Source organism: Pectinophora gossypiella, chromosome 14, assembly GCF_024362695.1.
Source record: "Pectinophora gossypiella chromosome 14, ilPecGoss1.1, whole genome shotgun sequence".
Taxonomy (NCBI): domain Eukaryota; kingdom Metazoa; phylum Arthropoda; class Insecta; order Lepidoptera; family Gelechiidae; genus Pectinophora; species Pectinophora gossypiella.
The window spans coordinates 14,335,112-14,351,011 of NC_065417.1; the positions used below are offsets into that span (position 1 = coordinate 14,335,112).

The 15,900-nt window shown below is 38.1% G+C and overlaps 2 protein-coding genes across 2 annotated transcripts in view; one reads left to right on the forward strand and one right to left on the reverse strand.

Moving 5' to 3' along the window:
- The window catches only part of LOC126372723 (pre-mRNA-splicing factor ATP-dependent RNA helicase PRP16), a 128,145-nt gene extending 116,179 nt beyond the window's left edge, over window positions 1-11,966 (reverse strand). The window contains exons 1-10 of the mRNA XM_050018580.1: window positions 11,505-11,966; window positions 10,996-11,304; window positions 9,510-9,725; window positions 9,050-9,144; window positions 5,665-5,867; window positions 4,646-4,744; window positions 3,850-4,069; window positions 3,257-3,394; window positions 1,442-1,594; window positions 633-826 (exon numbers count right to left, since the gene is read on the reverse strand). Coding sequence (XP_049874537.1) covers window positions 633-826; window positions 1,442-1,594; window positions 3,257-3,394; window positions 3,850-4,069; window positions 4,646-4,744; window positions 5,665-5,867; window positions 9,050-9,144; window positions 9,510-9,725; window positions 10,996-11,304; window positions 11,505-11,827 — 1,950 coding nt within the window. The 5' untranslated portion in view covers window positions 11,828-11,966. The remainder of the gene's footprint in view (window positions 1-632; window positions 827-1,441; window positions 1,595-3,256; window positions 3,395-3,849; window positions 4,070-4,645; window positions 4,745-5,664; window positions 5,868-9,049; window positions 9,145-9,509; window positions 9,726-10,995; window positions 11,305-11,504) is intronic.
- Window positions 11,967-14,580: 2,614 nt separating this feature from the next.
- Window positions 14,581-15,900, forward strand: part of LOC126372800 (uncharacterized) — a 47,489-nt gene continuing 46,169 nt past the window's right edge. The window contains exon 1 of the mRNA XM_050018700.1: window positions 14,581-14,953. Coding sequence (XP_049874657.1) covers window positions 14,902-14,953 — 52 coding nt within the window. The 5' untranslated portion in view covers window positions 14,581-14,901. The remainder of the gene's footprint in view (window positions 14,954-15,900) is intronic.

A 15,900-nucleotide genomic window follows, 5' to 3' on the forward strand; every position in this document is an offset into this window, starting at 1 on the left:
GACTGTACATCTTTTCGGTCCTTCGAGCCGGACTGTACAGTACCAATTCATTAGAAAAGTAAAAAAAACAGACCTATAAATAATACGATTGTTTTTTATTTCTTTAAGTAGTATACTTTGACATCGCACAATTGCATTACATAACGCTCTATTAGCTCCTATTAAAGATGAATTGAATATTAATAGCGTCTATTAGATATATGTACTATGGAGTGACTAATACACTACACGTCAAACAGAGGGTAATACACTACGTCTAACCTTCTTCTTTTTTATTTAAATAATAAAAAATACAGCATATTTTGGTTCCAGAACTAAACAAGAATGCGTGGGTCAAAACTAATTTCTTGACACTCGATTAAAACTCCGGACAACACCGGACAGAGGGCAGAATTTCCGGACGGAAGGCATATCAAACTAGGACACCTACTTACTTCTCCAAGCAATAAGTAGACAGACACGAGCTCCATAATGATCGCGAAGTAGAGGCATAACGTCCTTCATGTACTTGATAACCGTCGAGGGCGACATGAATCCTTATTAAGTCCGGACTAAAGGCAGAAAGTCCGGACGGTAAAAAGTCCGGACAGAAAGCAGAAAGTCCGGACGGATAGCATAAAAACGTCACTTACCTCTCTGAGCAATCCGAACAGCATATCCGTAGACAGCGAGCGTTCGTGCGCCTCGTCCATAATGATGGCGCAGTAATGGTCGAGGTCGGGCTCGCGCAGACCTTCTCGAAGCAGGATACCGTCAGTCATGTACTTGATCACGGTAGAGGGGGACGTGCAGTCTTCGAAGCGGATCGCGTAGCCCACTTCGTCGCCTAGAATAAGAAAGAATATGAGTATTTAATATTTATACAGGCTGGCTCAAAGGTTGACGATCAAAACGAAAAATTTGACACAGGAGCTTGGACACATTGGCTACCAGAAACACCCCCATATATGTTCAGCGATTATTTACGGTTTAGAAGATTATGACTCATATTATACGATTTTCTACCTTACTTCAGAAATCATTATTTTGTCGATATCCCTTTCTTAACTTCAGAACTATTCCTAAGGAAGTGGACCGTTTGTTAAAAATAACTGCTCCATTTAATAGGCTTTTAGAAACATACTCTTAATAGGGGTAAAAACCCATTTCCGACGGGTACGTTGTCGGTATCACTTTCTGAGAATGTCCTTTGTTTAGGGCTGAATCACCTGATTGTCCGAAAAAGTAGCATTATTCCGTGCTTTGGGAGGCACATTAAACCGTTGGTTCCGGTCTCTTAGCTCAGCCCGAACATCTCTATCTGTCTGTGCCTAGCAGTCATATGTTTATAGCTTATTTTAACAGTCTGCGGACGGTTTAGTCGGTAAAGCAGACTGGCCGATCCTTTCACCACGATGGCGAACCAATATCGATCGCCATTCGCAAAGAAGAAGAAGCTTACCTAGCCTAGTGTTCATCTCGTCCGACACTCGCTTGGCCACCGACATGGCGGCCACGCGCCGCGGCTGCGTGCACCCGATCATGCCGAGACGACTGTAGCCTTCCTCGTGCAGGTATTGGGTCAGCTGGGTCGTTTTGCCGCTGCCGGTTTCACCTAAAATATATAATATATATTTTTTTATCATCGTATCGTTTACGATACTCATAGATTTACTACTACCGTAGATATAACATCAGCGCTCAAAAAGTGAGACGCAAAGTTACTGTTAATATAGCGACGTTGACAGTACCTTACCTCAGTGCGCGATTACGCGCCGAACTGGCAACACGGGGAAGTGCGTGGTATAAACTTGCAAAAATAGAAGCTCAAATCGAAAAAAGAAGTATGGAACATCATATTTCTAATAAGTAATGACATTGTACATGTTATCATAGTATAAACATTTTAATTTTCGCAGTAAAACCCACCAAAATTATTAATTTAGTTTAAAATACACTAAAATAAGTACTCCCGGTCAATCCGAGTGGCAGTATAACCCGACCGCGTTACGAAGCACCACGCGCTAATATACATAATAAGATGATGTGTACGTTCTTAATTTGACACGATTTTATTGAATGTATGTATCGCTGTGTACGAATGTATAGCTAAACCAAGTTTTCGCCGCATTTTTGTATCAAGCGCTGTATCTACGGTAGTGGTATATTAATGACAATATTGATTTACGAGTTCAATACAATAATGCATTCCGGATACTGATAGGGTTGTCGCGACGTTGTTTGCGTCGGGTTTTTTTTTACTTCTATCGTGTGGGTTGTGAGATGAACTAGCTTATCAACCCTGGTGTCTGGTGGGTTATTATTGAGCCACCAAATGCCTCTGACATGGCTCATGTAACGACTACTCACATCGGTAAGTAGTAACCGGGAGCAACGGCTTAACGTGCCTTCCGAACCACGGATAATTTTGCTTTCGGACAATCATAATGTCCTAATCAAACTAAGGCTCACGATGTGATTTTGTAATATGTCCCCGCCGGGATTCGAACCCGAAACCTCCGGATCGGGAGCACAACGCTCAACCACTGGACCATAGCTCTAGGCCGTAAGTAGTCTTTAGCATGGTATAAGAAAACAGGTATGCTCAAAAGTGACAGCTAACATTTCAAGGTTAGCCCAGCTGACGTCATCCCACCCTGTGTTGCCATTTCGTAAAAAATAAATTACCCACAGCCAAATGTTTTTATATTTACTCTGCAAGGAAATATTGAACTTTTAGTAAAAGGGTCACTTACAGTTTTAATGATTTTATATAATATGTCACAAGTAATAGTAATTAAATACATTAGTCAGTAATTCACTTAATTTTTAATAATAAAATTATTTATTATTTATTTATTTATTTATAAAAAATAAGTACAGTCCTTAATACATTTTTTGTTTAACTGTATATTATATGTCCTTGGAATGTTTGTGTTACCAATTTAATGGTAACACTTACGTCATAGCGCTAGCAATGGCGGCTTGTCATAGGATTGAGCATACCTGGTATTCTTATAGCATGGTGTTTAGTACCCCTTCCGGTTGATTGAGGGGAGGCCTGTGAACAGCAGTAGGACGTATATAGGCTGTTTATGTATCTATGTACGGTCAGGAGCATTAATATGTATACACTTTGGTACCATGTCACATTAACTTTCTTGACAAATTGAACTGTAAGTCTCACTAAATGTCAAATATGTTAGTGCGACAGAGTCCTAAAGTGGGTAAATTATATTGCTCATGACTGTATGTGGTGTTTAGTAGTGTCACTTACCAACAATGATAACAACGCTGTTCTCTCTGATAACCTGCATCAGCTCCTCCCTGACCGCGAACACGGGCAGGTACCGCCGCTGTTCTCCTATCGACTTCTTCTTCACGAAGTCTGACTTGGACTCCGGTTCTTGGGCCTCTGGAAATGTGATAAATACATTTACATAGTGACATATTGCCTTTACGATTCAAGTTTAGACTTGGACTTGGTTTTGGTAAATGGTAACCGACACTTCAGACTCCACCACTTACATCCGCTTAATAAGCCTGTTACATACACTATGGCACTGGAAGAAATTGCTTCATAGCAAGAAGCCCGCCCATTTGTACACTAGTTGTAGGTTGTTTCAATGTTTGTAAGTGTGTTGTGTTTGTGTGCAATAAAGTATTTTTGAATTTTTAAGCAATCGCTAAAATCTTCGTGCGTTTCTATCTTTCGATAAATTGTATCCTTAACTTTTTTGTTATCTTTTTTTTTATTTTTACCTCTTTTGACAGGATCGAAACAAATGGAATACCATAGTCTCTGCAAGCGGGGTAAGCTCCGATGGGAACGTAGGCGTGAGTTTATGTATGTATGTGTGTTATCCTTACCTTTATCCAAGTGCTCAGCGTACTTATAAGCCTCTTTAGTGGGCCCATCTTCTAATTCTTCTTTTTCCTTCTGTATGCCCATGATGTTTCCGATCTTGGTTCCCTCTAGCTTCCAGTGTTTCTTCTGCGCTTTCCTGCGCTCCTTCTGCTCTCTGAACGCTTTGACCAGCGCAGAGCCTTTCCGAGCGTTTATTGCCATGTCTGACGTCGGGTCTTTTACCTGGAAGTTAAAAAACAAAGAGTTATTTTACAGTAAAGTTATGAAAAAAAAAAATTGAGGCCGTGGTAGCCCAGTCGCAGGTTCGAATCCAGCACAGGCCTAAAATGATTGTCGAATTTGTTTTCAAATTCACGTTTGGGTGATAAATGATTATATCGTGCTCAGCGGTGAAGGAAAACATCGTGAGCAAACCCACATTCCTGAGAAATGCATTTTCGGAGGTGTGTGACGTTAACTGTGTAGGGCTGGCACTCGCTTCTTACAATTATCACAGATTTTTACATAATTAGGCCAATGTGCTTTCTGTGAATCATGAATTAAAATAACTGGCGAGAAATGAATGTATAAATTATACATCTCTGCCCACCCCTTCGGGGATACACGCGTGATGCTATTTTATGTAATAAATGTTGGACTTTTGAGCCTATAACGTCTTAACCAAACTAGGGATCACAAAGTTTTTTTTATATGTCCTCACCGGTATTCGAACCCGGGGCCTCCGGATCGTGAGTCCAACGCTCAACCACTGGACCACAGAGGCCGTTCTAAGATTAAACAGCAATAAACGTAACTTACAGGTATAACAGGTTCCGGTTGTTTGGTGAAGACGATTCTGCCGTCGAGGAAAGGAGGAACAATGTTGTGGACTAGGAGATGTACCCGGTCTACGCTTTCCTGTAAAAATAAATATTAAAATAATGGCGCTAATTCCTGTAGATAATTTTATTTTAAGTTATATCTGCCATTTTCTTATACGCCGAAAAGGAAAGTGCATTTATTACAGAAGGCAATGACCCTGCAGACTCCTCCTAATTTTATTTTAAGTTATACCCATAATTTTCTTATCCGCCGAAAAAGAAAGCGACATAATATGATTGTCAACTGTTCATTTTAAAATGGAATGAGTGAATGAATGAATAACCGGGCGAACAAAATTGGCATGACGCTGATACGCAACCCGTTTGACGTGTGCTGTCAACTCAATACTGACGGGTTAACCAATGTAAAATTTTGAGAAGATTGTTTAGATTGACCTGTGTTCCATAAATATTATGCCTGTCGATTACCCGTCCCTTTCCTTTTCAGGATAAGGAAATGACAGGTATAACTTAATATAAAATGAGATGGTGTGAACAAGAATCCATAGGTACTAACATACTAGCATAATCATCATCATCAGCCCATTAACGTCCCCACTGCTGGGGCACGGGCCTTCCCTATGGATGGATAGGGAGATCTGGCCTTAAACCATCACGCGGGCCCAGTGCGGATTGATGGTTATTAACCACTGCTAATGCAGTTGGGACTAATGGCCTAACGTGCCTTCCGAAGCACGGAGAAGCTCGAGATGAAATTTTTTTTTTGTGGTCACCCATCCTATGACCGGCCTTTGCGAAAGTTGCTTAACTTCAACAATCGTAGACCAAGCGCGTTTACTGCTGCGCCACGGAGCTCTTCCTTTTCACTACCATAATACTAACGTTATATTATTTCGCGATTCAAGGATAAAGACACATGGGAAAATATAGAAATGAGACCCGTAATTGCTGGATGAATCCTTAAAAATAGGTAAAATGTGGTTTAAATAACAGTACCTCATCCAAATCATTGTTAACGTTGATAGCATGAACAACACCGCTGGTCAGCATTCTGTTCCGCTCCCACAGTTCGTTGTCCTTGTCTATCTGTTGTCTCTGGGCGGACACTTTGCGGTTCTGTCGCTTCACTATCTGTTCTTCTTTGCGTGCGATGTACTCTGCTGATGTCCCGGCAAATGGGTCTGACTCGTCGGTTTCTCCTGGAGATGGGGATATAGATTTTGGCGAAATTCCTGTTCAGCGCGTCCTTGCCGCGGGGGTGGGCGCCTCTTGACAAGGCCGAGTTCAGATAGGGACGAAATCCTACGGGGTACAACGTAGAACCCATGCCCAGGGATACTGGTGAAAACCCCAACGGTTGCAGAAGCGGAGATGGGAGTCAACGGTACGGCAAAGCACGACAGCATAGGTAAGTCAAAGGGACTGTAACCTGGAACCTGACAGAGGGCAGCAGTAACTGTCAGTACTGTCAGAGGCGGAGGACAGGAGGTACGGCTTTGAAATGGACTACTCTGGGCGCCATTCCACTCGCATCAGAGTACTGCGGGGCCGAAGGCAAGAGGGAAACTACACCGACAAGATCGTGGCTCTTAAATTGATGATGATGATAAGATTTTGGAGTCCCGAGGGCGCAGGTTCGAATTCATGTTTGGATCATTTATGATTATGGTTTGTTCAGTGGTGAAGGAAATCATCGTGAGGATATCCACATTCTCAAGAGATGCATTTCGGAGGTTATAACCTATGTTAGTAGTCCCTTCAGGTGGAGACACCTGAACACACACTCAGACACTCGCTTTTATAACTGCACCTGTCAAATCTTGAGGTTAGGTAAGGGAACCCCGTGAATAAAGCTAACTCCGTAAAAATTAAATAACGCTAGGGATGATATATTAAAAAAACAAGCAACCAAAATGAAAGTAGATAAACAGCAAAAAATACAGAAAGCTTTTTATATTATTAAAATTAAAATAATTTGCATTTGGCAGAAAAATTGGAATGTGGTGTGGTGTGTGTTAGTGAAGTGAGTTAGTTAAGTGTGTCAGCGCAGCTCTTATGTTATGTTAGTTATGTTAATGGCTCTGTTTTCCGCATTTAGACTCTAAGATGGCCCATTATGCGTGAAACGCAGCTCTTAAATAATCAGAGATTTTTTTTTTGTTAAAGGAGATCATCGGCTCTCCATACTTTGGCCGGCCCAAATTCGAAAGTGCCGGCCAGAGAAAAAAAATGTGTCGAACCTTACGAGTACATTGCTGTGAACATTTTTTACTATGACACCAAACGTGTATGACCATTAGTTTGGCTTTAATTGGATTTTAAAAATCTCGATTTTTCATACATTTTGTAAAAAAAAAATATTATGTCCGTTGGGAATAAAAGGGATACAGGCGTATTACAAAGGACCGTTAGAACATTTATTAGTATGGCGCCAAACTTCTATGGCCATTATTTTGACGTTTATTGGACTTTCCGTTTTGGTTAATATGTTAAAATGCCGGCCATCGAAAAAAATACGTCAAATCTGTCTAATAGTTGCTTCTCAATATTTTTTAATATGACACCAAATATCTATGACCATTATTTTGACTTTTATTGGAATTTACGTTTTAGTTCAAATGTGAAAAGTGCCGACCACCAAAAATACCATGTTGAGAGTATCGAGTAGATGCCTGTTAACATTTTTTTTCTATAGCGCCAAACGTGTATGACCATTAGTTTGCCTTTTATTGTATTTTAAAAATCTTGATTTCTTTTTTGTTTTGTTTAAAAATAAAGTGCTTTAGGCAAAACTTGCGGTACGGCGGATTACAAAGGACCTTTAGAACATTTAATAATCGAGCACAAAACATTTTTGACCATTATTTTGACTTTTATTCGTCTCTCTTTCCGTTTTGGTTCAAATGGGAAAATGTCAGCCAGCGAAACAAAATAAGTCAAATCTTTTGGTAAACGACTTGAAACGTATTTTTTTACTATATTACCAAATATCGACTTTGGCTTTTATTAAACTTTTTAAAAAAATCTTTTTTTTATATACATTTTAACAATGACAATAAGCAGAGCTTTCCCTATTATTTCCCTTTTTTATTAGTCAGATAAATACTTTGTGTTTTTGTTTTGTGTGTTGTTAGGTGAACTTCTATATTAATACTATCTGATTTTAGATATGACGTTGGCTGTAGTTTTTGCATTCGACTCAAGGTTACGGCCTAAGTTTAGGTCGAATTATGGTATTGATTCATCTTGACCGTAGATGGTTACCACCCTCCAAAGATAAGCTTGCCATCTAGTGACGAAACTCGTATTTTGGCATGACGTCTGAAGTAGCTGTTAGGGAAGACAGGAGTCGGGCAGTTGTACTTTGCATGTATGCCGATCACAATGTCCTGGTGCTACTCGGCCGACATAGCATCGTACCTCACTTTTCTTTAAAAAAAATAAGTTTCTAAAGCATGTATCACCATCAGGTGAGACAGTGGTCAAACGAAAACCTATTTTTGATTAATAAAAATGTGTCCAAAGACGACCACGATATTACGCCTTTACCTGCATTATCGCCAGATAAAACTTTTTTCGCCAAAGTGTAGGTATCTATGAAAACTCCAGATTTTTGAGAAATCTAATTGAGTTCAAAATAGTGGTCATAGACGTTTAATGTCATAGTAATAAACATTCTGACGATCCTTTAAATAACGCGCCTGTCATATTTTATTTTATAACAAAATAAATCAAGAATCGAGATTTTAAAAATCCAACAACAGCCAAACTAATGGTCATACACGTTTATTGTCATACTGAATAATGTTTACAGGTATCTACTCGATAGTTTTGACATGTGTTTTTGCTGACCGGCACTTTTCACTTAGAAACTAAAACGTAAAGTCCAATAAAAGCCAAAATAATGGTCATAGACGTTTGGTGCCATAATAATAAATGGTCAAAGGGATAAGTTATAACAGGATATACCAATATTGTTTCTTGGCCGGCACTTCACATTTTCACCAAAATGTATGAAAAATACAAGTTTATTTTTTAATTCGAATAAAAACAGAAATATTGACGCTACGGCTTTGGTGCCATAGTAATAAATGCTCAGATGGATAAGTTCTAAGGATATATACCATTATTGTTACTTGGCCGGCACTTTATATTTTCACCAAAAATGTATGAAAAATACAGTTCTTTTGTGCTTTGGTGCCATAGTAATAAATACTCAGTCGGATAAGGTCTAACGGAATATAGTAAAATTATTTTTTGGCCGGCACTTTGACTTCTGGGCCGAAATCCGATGATCTCCTTTATCCCGAGAAGGAGCAGGAAAAGGAACATAGCTATACAGCCTGGTCAAATAATCAGAGAGAGTGAATATGGATAGTACCTTCTCCCATATTGTACCAGGCTCTGTCTAATTTCTTTTCAGCTTCTTCCCACTCTGGGTCGTCAACGTCGGCCCCACGTCTTGAACTTGCAAACCTGGAAATTTTAATCATTGTAATAAAACATACTTATAAAAGATCACGCCGTTTTCCAGTTGGGGTAGGCAGAGACCACGGAATTCCACTTACTATGACCCTGACACACCACAATAAACAAAGACAGATCTAAAATTAATGAAAAACATTTTATTTTTCCTATTTAACTTATTTATGAATTTTAATCAATAAAAACGTAATAAAAGTCAGACATTTTATGACGTCACAGTGTGCTTTTTCATACAAATTGCCTAGTAATTTCGTGTTTTGATGTTTAGTAAAAAGTAACTGATTTGACTAGTTAGAAAGTTTGGAAACTGGCCTATTGTGTTAGTGAAAATCGCATACTAATAAAAATATACTCACTTATGCGGAGTAGCTCTAGGAGTATTCTCATACGGTCGTCCTTTATAATCTCTCATTGGACGTCCACCTCTGTCACTTCTCTGAGAGCGTTCAGAAGTTCCCGCATCTTTAGGCAGAGGAGTCGGGAAGTCCCAGCTAGATTTACGCACTGTACCCCTAGGGTCATCATCATCGTCATCCCAGGCTGTTTTGTCTGTAGGTTTCAAGACTTTCATACTGAAAATTTTATAAAAATAATATTTATTTAAGTATGGCATTTTTGCCATTTTTTTAGGACTTTTCAGGCTTGAATCACCTGATTGTCCGAAAAAGTAAGATGATTCCGTGCTTGGGAGGGCACGTTAAGCTGTTGGTCCCGGCTTTTAGCCGTAAAAAACACCTCCACCAACCCGCATTGGAGCAGTGTGGTGGAGTATGCTCCATACCCCCTCCGGTTGATTGAGGGGAGGCCTGTGCCCAGCAGTGGGACGTATATAGGCTGTTTATGTTATGTTATTTTTGCCAAGAATATTTAATTAAGTTTTGCCAATGAGGATAAAAACTGCTTATTTCTCCCGTCAAGTGTCGCTACTGTTGAGTGTTCTTAAATTTTGACAGTTCCCCATACTATTTGAGTAAACAAACATGTTGTTTTGGTTATATTTTTACTTTATAACCCATTGCACAGCGTTTAACTACAAAATAATAGTGTTATATTTATCCCCTAAAGATTAGAAAGAAGAAATCTTAGAAATACTTATTTTCAATCAAAACTGCCTTTTTCCAACTATTGGCTTTTCTTTTTCGTAACTCATACTTCACATGGAATACACTCCACGTCACTCCACATTTTATAGCAATTTATCATAAATTTTGAGGAGCTCGGTGGCGCAGCGGTAAACGCGCTTGGTCTGCGATTTTTGAAGTTAAGCAACTTTCGCAAAGGCCGGTCATAGGATGGGTGACCACAAAAAAAAAGTTTTCATCTCAAGCTCCTCCGTGCTTCGGAAGGCACGTTAAGCCATTGGTCCTGGCTGCATTAGCAGTCATTAATAACCACCAATCCGCACTGGGCCCGCGTGGTGGTTTAAGGCCCGATCTCCCTACCCATCCATTGGGACGGCCCGTGGCCCAGCAGTGGGGACATTAATGGGCTGTTGATGAATGAATGATCATAAATTTTAAATGGATAGTGTGGAGAACTGTCACAATTCAGGAACAGTGCTGCCGCCTACATTTGAACTTCTAGTTTTTATCTTCATTTTCTGATCTGTAAGTCAGTGTATCTTGTTATAGGCCTCTTCTAGAATAATAATGACAATAAATATAAATTACTGTGAACACAGGACCTATAGTACAGAAACATTGAAATACACTAATACTCTTAATACCAAACGAGTTAGTGATGAATGATTTTTACAGTTTTACCATCCTCTTTAACATATTTCTAACCATTAACAAATATTCAGAACCCTTTTTTCGAACACAATAAAGAAATACACATTACCTCGGAGTTCTTGGTTCATCTTTGAATCTGGGTTCATAGTAGCTTCTTCTAGAGCTGTCTCTTTCACTCCTATCTTTCCTATCTTTGTCTCTGTCATCTCGTCTTTCTGAGTCTCTTCTTCTATTCCTGTCTCGATCCCTCCTATCACTATCCCTATACCTGTCCTTGTCTTTTCTGTCATAGTCACGTTTTCTATCTTTGTCATATCTGCTACGATAGTAACGGTCGTCTTCTTCATCCTTGGAACGCGATTTCTTTTCTTCTGACGTCGAATTGTGAACACCTTTCTCTTTTGTTTCCTTTTCTCGTCTGTAATTTCAGGATGTATGTCAAAATTGCTAGTAAACTGATTATTATTCTTAAGAAACAAATAGTATACAGTTCTGTGGTTATAATGTCACAAGATGAAGCACATTCTATATCTATAAGTGAACAAAACAACAGTCTGCAAGTTTTATACATTGTAAGTATTCTAACCTAAAAACCTATTAGAAAAATAAATCCATTACCTCTGCAATCGCTCCAACATGCGTTCCCTTGCTTGTTCTGATATACCACCAGTATATGTTGGAGTTTCTTCATTGTGCCTCCTGTATTTACGCTCTTTAGAACTGGTGGAGGCACTTTCGCCCTCGGCCTCTTCATCATCATTTTGAAACGATATGAGACGGTTCTGCTTTCTTTTAGCAGCTGCTAGCTTATCTAAGCCCAGTAACGAGGGCTTTGCAAACTGAAATTCACCAGGGTTCTCCTTCTTTTTGATGATTAAACCGCCAGGAGCGTCACCCGACGTACCTTCTAAACGATGCAAGTTTTCGTCGTCCTCTAACATCGTAGTAAAGTTTTAGTATTGCCGATAAACAATAAATGATTTGAAGAACTGCACTAAATTTGTTTTAACACAGTTTTCATAGCGAAATTCAAATAATTTAATTGCAAAACATTGCGTTATCCAAAACAACAACGATCACATTGACAGTTTGACAATAACATGACACTTGACAGTTTCAAAAAAATTGCCAGGCGAAAAATTTTGAATGGATGGGTTCAAATTCGTATATTGTTCGTATACCACAGTTTTGGCAGGAATTCATAGTAAATAGGGTTGTCTTGTTTTATTTCGTTTTTTTCTTATTTTTATTGCTAACCATACTGAACTGCACACAATATACCTACAGAATGGAGAAATCGGACTGAGCGTGTTATTAAAAGTCGAAAGCAATTGCAAAGATTTTTTTTGGCACCCTTTTTTTTGACGTGACTGATTGTAGATTTGCCGCAGATGGCATTAACTACTTGGCCGGACAAATTTATGGCACCCGATTGTCTGCGAAATAATGATGAATACCTACTTAGAAATCAGATTATTAAAAAAAATCTTAATGTTGAAAAATGTTATTATAAATGTTATATTGTTATTGAAAGGTCTTTTTCACATAATGTTTTACCGGGCTCCCTGGTAAAACTAAAGATCAACTAATAAGTTGAGTCAAGGTGTACTCATAAAATTTTGTAACAGGGTAACAGTGGTGGCGGTTTTAATCCCTTCGATTTCGCATAGACCGCGCGTTGATTGTCCTTATGTTTTCTCAAAGGATTAAGTTACCAAATGATAATTCACGATAAATTAACACATAAATTCAGGGATTTTCGAGACATTTCGTAGTGTAATCTTCTAAATAGGTAGCCTCTTAAATCGGCTTTCCATTTCACACAGTTGTGAGAACAGCGATTTCGTAAATAATTCGCGAGTATTAGATAAATATGAGAATTAGATTAAATATGTGGCTACCCATGAAAATTGTGGCCGACATGACTTTTCAGAAATAATGCCCAAATAAATAATTTATTATCGCATTTTAGCATCAGAAGCGAAATCCGCGAAGAACTCACGAGATCATTCGAAATCGCATGTCGTGTATAAGGCGGTGTGATAGGGTCCTTGTACCTCGTGTCTTGGCAAACAATAGTGCATAAGTACAGTGATACATAATACTTAACACTGGCGATTAGGTGCCTCACAAGAATATAGGACAGAATTGTGTACAAGTATAATCTTTTTTTTTAACGTGACTTATTGTAGATTTGCCGCAGATGGCATTAATTACTTGGTCGGACAAATGGGGAGCGCTGAAGGCTCTCACCTGGTAGGTACAACGTTTAAGACAACAGGCTTGAGGGTGCCCAGTTGGGCGCGAACCTCGGCTCAGGGCGTCTTCTGAGAGGAAAAATATTTGAAAGAATTAATCGACCTAGTGGGTCGATAGCGATAAGCGCTGATTGAGGGAAATCGTCTACCCCGCCGGCGGGGTCGGTATCGGGATTCTACAACTATAATCATCTCTAAAACAAATCAATTATTTTACTTTGCAACTTCATACTTGTTGTCGTTGTGTTATTTAAAAAGTATCGAAATGGCTGAATGTAAAACTGTAAAAATAAATAAATAAATAATAATAAATAAATAAAATACACATACATATAAATACTTACATAAATAGCATATATGTACCTAGATACGTCCACTGCTAGGCAGAGTCCTCCCCTCAATCAACCGGAGAGGAGGTATTGAGCATATACGTCACAATGTTCTACTGCGGGTTGAACTTTCACAGTTACGCCAGAAATAACAACTGTTTTTCCTTTTATTCAAAATTATCAAACGGATTTTCATCATTATTTATATCATTATGATCATTAGTTATTTTGCTTATAGTAGTTATGAGTTTCAAAGTTATGCTTAAAAAGTTACGACAAATAATAGGACAAGTAATAGTAGGTACGTCATGGTAAATTATTACATAAAATTTTATGAGTAAAAATAGATAACCAATGGAACCTTATGCGAATAAGTAATACTTTGTGCGAATGGAACCCTATGCGAATAGGACTTTGCGTGAATGGGATTTTGCGTGAATGGGATTTTGCGTGAAATGAAAACCCACACTGGGTCTTCATTATTATCAAATGTTGCTGTAAGTTGTATTTTGATTACTCGTAGTTCTGCCGTTAGTGCCCATTATAGATAAGCGGGCGTGAGTTAAGGTACTTAGTTGTAATATCCTTAATCACCCTGACACCAGGTATGGTGTGGTTGGTCATCGGCTTTCAACCTTTTAAAAGCTTGGCTAATATCGATTGTAAACCCCTATTTATTCTTTCTATATCTCGTATAAGATATATAATATTAACATAGTCGGTTCTATGAAATGAAAAGTATACGGTTCAGCAACCTTGCTATCCAATTATAGCCAGCTCTGTAGTTCCGAATACAGAGAACTAAATTGTCAACGTCGGCAGTAAGAAAAAATCGTATATATTGAAGTAGGTGTATATCTACTCAGTGAATTAAATTATCATGCGAATGTCTTTTTTACATGCTAAACAAGATAATTGCTCACTCGTGTAGATAATAAACTACCCCTAGTCATTTTATACCAGCTCAGCACGGAAATCACTCACGCAAATTAGTGCCAAGCAATTAGGCAAGGACATAAACAATATTCCCTTAAAATTGCACATGCGAATGAATCTTTTCATTTCGCCTAACTATACTAAAATAGAACAGTATGAGTACACCTCCTGTGGCATAGAGACGTGCCGTCTATGCCAAACTTTATTTTTTTTAAAGTACGCGTTCCCGCGCGATTGCTATCATCCGCTTAATTCAAAGTGCCGCTTTTTTTCAGGTCTTTTTAAGTGCGAATTACTCCTGTTCAATTTTCTTGATGTGATTCAGTGAAAATCCTGTTCTACAGGGCTTTGATGTTTTAAAATTAGTCTGTGTTTTGTGAGCGACGATGCGTGACAAGGTCGATTTAGGGACAATTTATAGCTGACATAATATAGATAATTCTGATTTTGACAAGTTTTATATCAGTGTAGTGTGTGAGTTTTATTTTTAAAATGACGGATGACGATAATCGGAGTGAGAAGGAGGCGGCAGCATTAGCTTCAGGTTTGTCACATGATTTTGTATAACAAGTGTATATTATATTAAGTAGTAGGTAATTTATTTTTCTTCTTCTTTGCGAGTCGATGGCGATCGATATTAATTTTTTGCTGACCAATCATTTATTCTAATTTACTTAGTACAAATTCTTATCATACTTGATTACTGAATTACTAGATCTTTGAAAATGACCAAAATAACAAAACAAAATAAAGTGTAAGTACTTAATTCTTTATTTCTTCTGACCATTACTTAGGATTGGTCGTGCACAGAATCACAGAGGCTTGGCAATAAATCTTAATTGCCTACGATGTCCGAGTAATTGCAAGATATACTCAGATAGAGCGCGGTTTCTTCGCAAAATTACTAGACTTAGTGAGTAGATCGCACCGAATGTTTTATTTTTAGTGCAAATACAATAATGAATCATATTTATAAAATACTTTCTGACGATACATTTATCAAATTTATATAATACCCACCTACTTTCCGCGGAAAAGCGGAACTATTATTGCAGCTTCTCATACAAATATTTGTTATTATTTTAGCCAATGGATGACGATTATAATGATAATCTTTACCGTTTACCATTAACACTATGAAATAATTTTAAGTATTTTCCAAAGAGGTAATAATCATATTCGTTTAATTATTTCGGGTACTGGCTGAATTCAGTGTAAAAATAGTTTTAATCGCCTTTTGCGCTAAAAAAATAATTATTCCACTTTATTTTTAATCTTATAAAATGTTTTTTTTTTTTACGAAAGGTGACCAGTGACAAGATTCATTCTGTAAAAGAAATAATAAAATCTCTTTCTAGAATTAAAATAATTAAAACATGAGAAATATTTTTATAAAATCCCAATAACTTGATGGTTTTAATTTAACTAAGTAGGTAATATTTATTAGAGGCCACTAAAAGTAGGTAGGCATCGCCCAAATAAACTTAGTTC